We start from the raw sequence: 9,949 nt of genomic DNA, 5'->3' as shown, positions 1-9,949 counted from the left end.
CTAAGAAACAATACCTAAGATACTATGCTTAAGTTTTGTCCATTCAAGAATACCATCCATGGATTCCCCATGTTGAAATTCTTCCCTATCTCAATCGCACAAATATGCAAATTCCCATTGCAACAACAAATGATGTAAATAGCATCCAGGGGTCTATCCAGGGGCATAGCTATGTGTAAGAGTGGGGGCCATGGCCCCCCCAAAATTTTGAAATTTTTTTAAATATATATATAACTATTTTAATGTTTTCAAAATTTAGTCTACAAAAATAAGAGCTACCCCCCCACCCCCCCAAAAAAATATTTGATTTAGTCCGATGATTCTCTTAAAAAAAATGGTCTAATAATTAGAGAGACATAATATTATTTTTCACAATTCTATTTTTTATTGTAAAATATGCTCTTATATCTGTTAAATATTTGATAAAGTTTGACACCAAACATATTTGAATCTATATCTTTTTTAACCAGTTATGTGACAATTAACAAGTTATTGACTCATTAAAAAAATAATGTCACTAAAACTACACATGAAATGTCTCTTTAGTTATTACATAATGAGTTAGAGCAACATAGCTTCAAATATATTTGAAGCCTAACTTATTCCTTCAAGTTTTGGATCATTCATGTTTTTGAAAATTTCATTAGTTCAATTGAAAGATTTTTTACTTACTTTAGTATAAAATTTGATAATTTGTATCGAAAATGAAATTTTTTAAGAATTTCATTATAAAAATAGTAAAAATGAATTTTATTTTATGAAAGATCGCCACCAAACATAATTTTGATTAAATTACTAAACTCTTTTTGTTGTTGTTTGGTGTGTGTATATATATAACTTATCAAATAAAAAAGTGTGTTTATATAATAAAAAAAGCGTGTGTATATATGTATGTGGGGGTTGTCTTGATAAATATATTAGAGTCGCAACTTAGCCCTCCAAACAAAAATTTCTAGCTCCGCCCCTGGGTCTATCAAATGTGTATGTAAACATGAGAAAGTCATCTTATCATATAGTAATAGGTTTTGTTCCACGTTCAGCATCTTCATTATTATGCAATCAATTGATATGGCATTTTCCCTCAAAAAAAAAAATTTTGATATGGCATTTCTAATATAAAATCTTCAACTAGAACATATAGCTTATACCATTAGGTATTACTTAACAAATATCTATAGCTTCTACTATGAAGTTTAATTTAAATCGACATGAGGACAATGTGTTTCTCACAAAAATTTTAATCGGTGTATATTATAAATTTAAAATTAGTTTAACTAGGGCACAACAAATGTCCATTTTTGTATAATTTGATGGTTGGGAAAAAAGGGTTTGAACTCTAGAAGTCTTAATTGGAGATATTAGGAAGTGTCAGTTGAGCCTCAAAACTGTTAGCCACCAAATGTCCATTTAACTAGCTGTTAGCCAACAAAGCACCTTATAGCTAGATTATCGACAGTGTATAATGATTTAATAAAGAAAGAGAAGGCAAGTGTCTATAAAAGAAATTATTTAGTACACGAGAAAGCCCACATTAGTAAAGTTTGGTGATCCTCCCACTCAATAACATAACACATGTACAAATTTAATTGAATTGGATCTTAATCACACAATCTAAATTATAAAATAATAAAAATAATCTACTGCAACTAAACCCTCACAACCGCTCAACCATCATAGTTGTTCTGAAAGATGACCTTGGTGCTATATGAAGTAGCCACCACGAACTTCTCTACTAGTAAGATGCCAAGTTGAGATGCGATTGTGTTGACGTTGATGTTTTTTCATTTATTCATTTTGTTATGTCTGATTAGGATGTGATTCATTTAACTAGTAAGTTTTCCGTGCGATACACAGATAATTTTTTCATATTTTATGCAAAACGATTTTAGATTATAAGAAAAAGTAAACTAAATTAGAGTAAAAAGAAACATGTACATTTTGAGATATTAAAAATTAGTTTAGTAGTTTCACTGCATATTTATAGCCTTCTCAAAGTAAGTTTTTTTTTTTTTTTTTTTTTTTAAAAAAAAAAAATCATAAAACCAAAGATAAATGCAAAAGAGTAACGAGACCAAGAAAATCAACTAATTTATGTTATGTTCACATATTTCATACAATGAAATGTAGGAGTGTGCACAAAACTGACAAACTAAAAAAACCGGCCGAAACTGGCTGAACCATTGCCAAAATATATCGGTTCGGTTTTGGTTTTCGATTTTTAAAAACTGAAAATATTCGTTTCGGTTTTGGTGGCAAGTGTCAATGCACCAAACCAGCCAAAACCGAACCGAATCATATTATAATATATTTTATATTAAATGTATAATATAAATTTTACAAATATTTGGGTCCTATACATATTTGGCCTTTTCATATTTTTAAAAAACATTTGGGCCTTTTTCTTTTAATCTGATCTGGCCTTTGCTTTTCAAAGTTTTCATTTTACCTTTAGATTAAGTAACTATAATTAAACTAATTACTAATTAGTTATCTAATTAAACTAATAAAATTTAATCTAATTAAACTATAAAAACAAAAGTTAAAAACCCTACCCTACATACCCCACAACCCACACATTTTCACTCTCACAGCCTCCACTCCAGTCCTCTCATAACCTCCACTCCACACGAATTTGCCTCTACCGCTGCCTTCACATGCCGTTCTCCCCACACTGGCTTGATTTTTTTCTCACGGTGACCCTCTTTCTTTTTAATTTTTTGATAACTCTCTCTCTCTCTCTCTCTCTCTCTCTCTCTCTCTCTCTCTCTCTCTCTCTCTTTTGTATTTTGGGTTTTGTTTTATACATAATTAATGCTATTTTTTTATTAATATGTGACTGTGATGTTGAGTTGTTATTTTCTTTTTGTGACTGTGATGTTGACTTAGGGTTTTGAAAAAATCGATAACCCAATATGCTTAACTGAAACCCGACCAAAACCGAAATACAACCGAAATCGATCAATTTTCAATTATTTCAGTCGGTTTCAATTGAGAATTTCACAAACCGAAAATTTCGGTTTTAGTTGGCCAAAACTAAGAAAACTGGCCGAACCGAACTGATTACACCCCTAATGAAATGAAAGTATGTCCAAATTTCTTATTGTCTTCTACTTATCGAAAGTGTGACATTAAGACATGATGTGGGCAAGTGTGTATCCATGTATCTTATAGATGATTTAAAATTAGACCATGGTAGAATATGATTTTACATTATGCACTAAATATTCTCTTTACTTATATACCCAAAACAAAAACTATCCAACCAAATTACCCAACCTAAATCATATCTATGTCCCTAATTTTTAAAAAAAAAAGCCCCAAAAGGTTTCGACATCTTGATGGTAGTGGGAGGCCTATATAACAAAGATAGTGACCCCTTAGATTCATCTTTTTCTCTCTTTCAAATGTTTTGTTAGTCTCAGGTCTTTTATTTTGGAAATAAACAATGAAACAATGCATTTTATTTAAAAATCCACAACATTTTTGTGTCTTTTTTTTAATCTCTCTTTAGGGTCTTATCTGGTTAGCTATTATTATTTGTCCTTAATTTTTTTTTTTTTTGCTTTTTTTAAAAAAAAATACTGAAATGATGGGTATGCTAAAAGACTTGAAGAATAGAAAAATGTGTGGAGTAAGGTTAGTCAATTAATGAGACATTAATGAGATAAAAGTAAAATAAGTTAATGTGAACTTTTGGGTAACAATAAAAAAATAAAAATAAAAAACATAATGAAAGAGGTAAAAAAAAAAAAAAAAAAAGTTAAATGCAAAATTAAAATGTCACTTGGCAGGACCTCATGCACTCTCACATGAGGTTTCTGCTTTATATATATACATACATGTGACATTATATTATCGAGTGAAAGGACCACTAGATATTTCTAATATGATATCTCAGTGTACTAAATAATTTTTCCAAAAAATGGCTGAACAACAAAATGTCTATGGAGATGGCACCTACATTTTTAAATTAAAACTATTGAACGGTCTCAAGTAAATGCTTGAGAGAGAAGGTCACTTCATTAACTAAATGTCTCAACTCTCAACATATATACAAGGAGCTGTCGGCATGTTGACATAATAGAGACTTGGATAAATTATAAATTATACTGTGTTTACTTTGATATGTTTTTTTATGGTTATTATTTTTTATATTGCAATTCTCAAACTTTACTATGCTTTTAATTTAGTCCTTCCATTTAGTTTAACATTTTTTGAGAGAGAGTTTCAACACATGACTTATTATTAGACTAAGACAACAACCAGTTTTTTGTGTAGGGAGGAATTGAATTCTAGATCTCTTATACAACCTTCAAAGACTTTACCAGTTAAATTAACTGGAACCCATTTCCATTTAGTTTATCTACTCCATCATTAGTTTTGATCATTTTATTTGAAATCCATTAATTTGCATTTATCAAATCCCTCTTAATTGAGGCATTTCCTAACCTACTCTAGCTCTTTATATCTCTCTCGGAAAAATGGTTCTACAAAAAAATCTATAAAAAATTACTAAACAATCACTGAAAAAATTATGATAATTAAGGCTGACACGCTCAAAGTTTTTATGATATTTGACATCACATTCCGCCAACATTTTTATAAAACTATCATAGGGAGCTGAATTTGGTCCCCAACAAAAGCTTTACCTGTTTTTATTTGAAAACTGGAAAGATATGATTTTATTTAGGATTTAATATCACGAATATTCGTGAAATCGATATTATTCGAAATGCAAATTCTTCTTCACTAAGTGGCTGACGTAAATGTAAACTGTACATATAAATATAAATCCACCAAAGTGGAAAGCTTGCTTCCATCATTATATTGCTCCAAATAAGACACGTAAAATGCCAAATTTCATCAAGTGGCCAATGTCCTCCAAACACCATAAACATTTATAATAAATTGTACATACCAAAAGTGAACTGTCACAAATTCCAATTAATTTTAATAAAACAACAACAACAAAAATCATGTGGACGGTAGAGTAAGTCTATACCATCCATATATGGTGCCATTCTTATTTTCATTGATTTTTTTAAAAAAAATATAGATACTACATAGTTTTAATCTATAACATCTGCTCCGTGATAATTGATATTTCTCATTAAGTCAGGACATTAATTGGTTTTTTGTGCAAACAAAGTCGAAATCATAAATCTCTTATTCGATGACAAGAAATTTTACCAATTAAATTAATTGTAACCCGCTTATATATGGTGTCATTCAAATAAGGCTATATATTCAGTACTGTACTGATGGATGAGATTTGCATCAATGCGAGGCCGAGTGGGGGTCCCGCTACGTGTTCTGGGCCACCACCAGCACCACATTAGCCCCTCATTGGCATCAGCAAGCACCATAGGCACCTTTGTTTAGGCAGCTCTCAAATCTCTTACCACTAAGTTGAAACCAATGGAACCCACCCTACAATAAAGCCAACCCACGCGGAGTCCATAACAATTGAATTCACAACTACATGGATGAAGACGTAGCTCATTAGAATATTCAATTTGATCCTACTTATAGTGCAATCGTAGTGTGTGAAAGTCTGTGACTCACACGCTTGAACAATAAGTTTAAAGACAATATTTTTGGATTTGTGATGAGATGATAATCTATGAAGCACGGGTGTGTTTCCGGATTTGGGTGCAAGTGTGGGTGTGGTTGCGGGTGCGGGACTCGGCAATTTTTGAAAAAGTAAAATGCGGGTGCGACGATTAAAAAATTATTAAAAATATTTTTATTTATATTTTCTATATATTGCTAAACATAAATTATAAAATTATGTTTTGAAAATACAATTTTATGATTTTACAATTGTAATTGAAATTATATTTTTAAAATACAACTTCACAAAATATATGCAAGACTGTGTGTAACTAATTATGTACAACAATAATTAATCTATATTAAAATCTCAATTGTTTTATAGGGCACAACTTCACACCTATTTTATTTGTGCACTAAACTAAATAAAGCCATAGTGCTTCTACAGTTCTTACACACACACCTACTAGACTTCTTCCACTCTTTTTTGTTTCTCTCTCTCTCTTTACAATCAACCCATGGAAAACTACTCCTTCACTTCATACCTTGACTCCGGCGAATCCTCGCCACGCTCACGCGAAATTGACTTTAAGAATCCGCCGTCGTGGGATGATCAGCCTCACCAGTTCATGTGTAGCTATGGTGGCAAGATCCACCCTCGTCCTCACAACAATCAGAACTACTCCATCACTTCATACCTTTTTTTTTTTTTTTTTTTTAACTTGAATTTCGGCCTGAATCTACGCCGATACGGCCTAACTCTGTGTGTTTCGGTGGTTTCGGCCAATTCGGCCTAAGTCGACACGAATCGGCTTGATTCAGCGCATATTAGGAAACGAAAAAAAAAAATGGACACGGCACCGACGCGCGGGCAGCGACATCGCTCACGCGGCACTTCGTCAGACGCAGTGCAGCGCCCATTTTGCCACGTCCATGCATCGCAAATGATAATTTGTAATTAGTGTATAATAAAAGTGAAGTAAGTTCTAATCCTAAAAATAATGTAATATTAATCACAATTTGCTATCTTAAGAAGTTATGAAAATCGAAAATAATATTTCACAATCGTTTTTGTACATTTTGTACAAACAATGTCTGTAATTCACGTGCAATATATGCTTCTTCTTTTTTTCAATTGATGTTTACATTCAAAAGGTGAAATGGGTAATATGTATGGACAATTTGTACCAACTAGTGTGAGAAATTTATGCTTAAAGTGAAAATGTTATCAAATTTATTGTATTTGTGTCATTGTTTGGGGCTTCAAACCCTCTAAGACTAAAACAATGTTTTGGATGCAGGCGGAGGCCCCTACCTCTTGGCCTATAAATAGTGGGCTTGTCACCATTTGTTACTTAGGAGACACAAATTGAAGTGTTCTTCCTCTATTTTCCTCTTTCACTTCCTACTCTTCCGATTTTCTTCCTCTACTTATCATTTAGAATCCTTAAGGTCTCTTCCTCTGAAAAAAAAATTAGAAAAGAAATGGAGGGACAAGGATGCTTTGGAAGTTTCTTTCAGAGGTGTAAGCCTTACATAGCCATGATTTCTCTGCAATTTGGCTATGCTGGCATGAACATCATCACTAAGGTTTCACTCAACCGAGGAATGAGCCACTACGTGCTTGTTGTCTACAGGCACGCATTTGCCACTGCTGCTATCGCTCCCTTTGCTCTTGTTCTCGAAAGGTAAATATATAATTGACTTCTGAGAGAAAAGATTGTCATTCATAGTTGATCATAGTGGCATGGTATTAAAACATGTTTGTTTGCGTGATTACAGGAAAGTGAGGCCAAAGATTACATTTCCTATTTTCATGCAACTTTTTGTTCTCGGGCTTCTTGGGTTAGTGTTTGCTCATCAATATATCATACACGTTTCAAACACAAAAGTCTTAAAGAAAGTTATTCTGACATAGTTTCTTCCTCTGTTTTATCTACTCTGCTTTCACAGGCCAGTGATTGATCAGAACTTCTACTACGCCGGGCTGAAATTCACGTCACCTACCTTCTCTTGTGCTATGAGCAATATGCTCCCAGCAATGACATTCGTCATGGCAGTCCTTTGCAGGTATATACTACTATCATCATCTCTCTCTTTGTATCTCCTCTTGTTATATTGGTTTGGATTAACATGAACTTGTGCTTATTGGGATGAATAGGATGGAGAAGTTGGACATGAAGAAAATTAGATGCCAAGCAAAGGTGGTGGGAACAGTAGTGACAGTAGCTGGAGCCATGTTGATGACACTTTACAAAGGAAATGTCATTAATCTTGTGTGGTCTGAGCATATGCATCACTCTCAATCCAATTCCCCTGCACAGGCCGCTGTAATCAGTGACAAGGATTGGGTTACGGGTTCCATTCTTCTCATCATTGCTACCCTTGCCTGGGCTTCTTTCTTCATCCTTCAGGTAAAAGACATGATGTTTGTCTTTCAAGAGGAGTTGATTCTCAACCAAAAAAAAAGGTTTCAAGAGGGTTGATTTTGTAGCCAGTTTTAAAACAAAAGTCAAAGAATCATCATAGAAATTTTGTGAATTTTGAATACAATTTTTATACAAATATGCAATTTGCTAGACTGAAGAGTCTAGACAATCATTTTTAAATATACTTACAATTTTTTATCTACCAATCACAGGCGATCATATTACATACAGTTGTGGCAAAAGCCGCAACAAAAAAGTTACATATCTAAATTTGTCGTTTGTATGATAAATAAATTGAAATTTCTTTGATTTGCTTTACAGGCAGTGACAATGAGGAAATACGCTGCTCATCTCTCACTCACAACACTTGTGTGCTTCATAGGCACACTACAGTCTATAGTTGTCACTTTTGTTATGGAGCACAGGCCCTCAGTTTGGACCATTGGATGGGACATGAATCTTCTGGCTGCCGCCTACGCTGTAAGTCTCTCTCTCTCTAGCTCTCTCACTTTATCTCTACTCTATTAGGCTTTAGTGATTAATTAAATATGTAATTTTCATGAACAGGGTATAGTGTCATCAAGCATTGCATACTATGTCCAAGGATTGGTCATGCAGAAAAGAGGACCTGTCTTTGTTACTGCCTTTAGCCCTCTGATGATGATCATTGTTGCTATCATGGGCTCTTTTATCCTTGCTGAAAAGATTTATGTCGGAGGGTAGGTTTTCTTTACTCATATTTATCTCAATAAAACTATATATTTATGAAAAATTTCCCACAATTAATTAAAATAACATTTCAGAAATCTCTTTTTTTTTTTTTTGTAAAACAAAGTTCCACTTTCATTTGTTTTCATGGATATATCACAGTCACCACACACAAAGACAAACTTAGTAGAGAGAATAATTGCAGTGGACTATACCACCCTCCCCCACCAAAACAAAAAATGTTTATTTTAGTTTTACCACTAAGGCACAAACTGATAAATATATCTACGTGTGATTCCAGTGTTCTTGGCGCTGTATTGATTGTAATGGGACTTTACTCGGTTCTGTGGGGCAAGTACAAGGAGTACAAAGAGAAGGAAGCCATTGAAGAAATTCCTGAAGCAGTAAAGGAAGGTGGAGATCATAATAATGGTAGGATGGCAACAGTGATGGAAGACATTGAAGCAAATGGAATTGAAATGCCAAAGAATGAAACTAACAGAGAATTTGTGCCCGTATTAGCCATCAGTGCTCCCATTCCACAACCTCCCATGATTGCTGTGGAAACACCAAAAGCTTAAAGCAGCTTAGAATGAGAAATATAGAAATAATATCTCTGCATTGTTGCATGGTGGACGTGGACTAATAGAAGTGAGGGAAAGAGGGGCTTTTTGTACTTTTGATCTCAATATTTTTAATTTCTTTTGACTTTTTTTTTTTTTTTTTCCTTTCAATGTGAGTTACAATAACTATTATGCTATCTTTCATGTAAGCTTATATTTAGCAAAGCTTTAATGAAAAGAAAATGAGAATCACTTTTTAAAATTGTTGTTGATGTGGTACATATTTGTCCGGCCCCACGAATAATTCAATTAGTCTTTCTCTTTTTTCTTTTCTTTTTTTTTTTTAACGTAGAAGAAATGTTGATGCATGATGCAGATCCCACTAAATTGGTGGTGCTTGACTTTAATTTGATCTCCGTAGTTATCATTTATAAATGTTCAATTTTTTGAGGGGCTAGTTGAGTTTTAATGAGTGAGGGTGTAGGCGTCGAATCTCAACTGATCTAACTATTGTTTTTGATTTTAACCTTTTATCAAAAAAAAGTATTCTTTGTGGATAGTTGGGTGCCTCTTTCTTTATTAGAAATCTAATTCTGCATTAAATTCTACTAATGCGAAAAAAAAATAATAAACAACAGCAACAACAATTTATTGGATTCATTATTCTCATGGTAAAGAGCAATTTTGCTTTATTTG

At 33.0% G+C, this 9,949-nt stretch overlaps 1 protein-coding gene across 1 annotated transcript; it reads left to right on the top strand.

Annotated features, from left to right (window-relative positions):
• The first annotated feature begins 6,896 nt into the window (after window positions 1-6,896).
• On the top strand, window positions 6,897-9,581 carry LOC126693272 (WAT1-related protein At5g07050). The gene is made up of 7 exons (XM_050389191.1): window positions 6,897-7,241; window positions 7,336-7,398; window positions 7,507-7,623; window positions 7,715-7,967; window positions 8,304-8,462; window positions 8,550-8,701; window positions 8,992-9,581. The coding sequence occupies exons 1-7, from the start codon at window positions 7,039-7,041 to the stop codon at window positions 9,269-9,271; spliced, it is 1,227 nt and encodes a 408-aa protein (XP_050245148.1). The 5' UTR covers window positions 6,897-7,038; the 3' UTR covers window positions 9,272-9,581.
• Window positions 9,582-9,949: the final 368 nt, after the last annotated feature.

The sequence above is a fragment of the Quercus robur genome, chromosome 7 (assembly GCF_932294415.1).
Source record: "Quercus robur chromosome 7, dhQueRobu3.1, whole genome shotgun sequence".
Classification (NCBI taxonomy): Eukaryota; Viridiplantae; Streptophyta; class Magnoliopsida; order Fagales; family Fagaceae; genus Quercus; species Quercus robur.
This window is presented reverse-complemented; position numbering and strand designations above follow the sequence as displayed.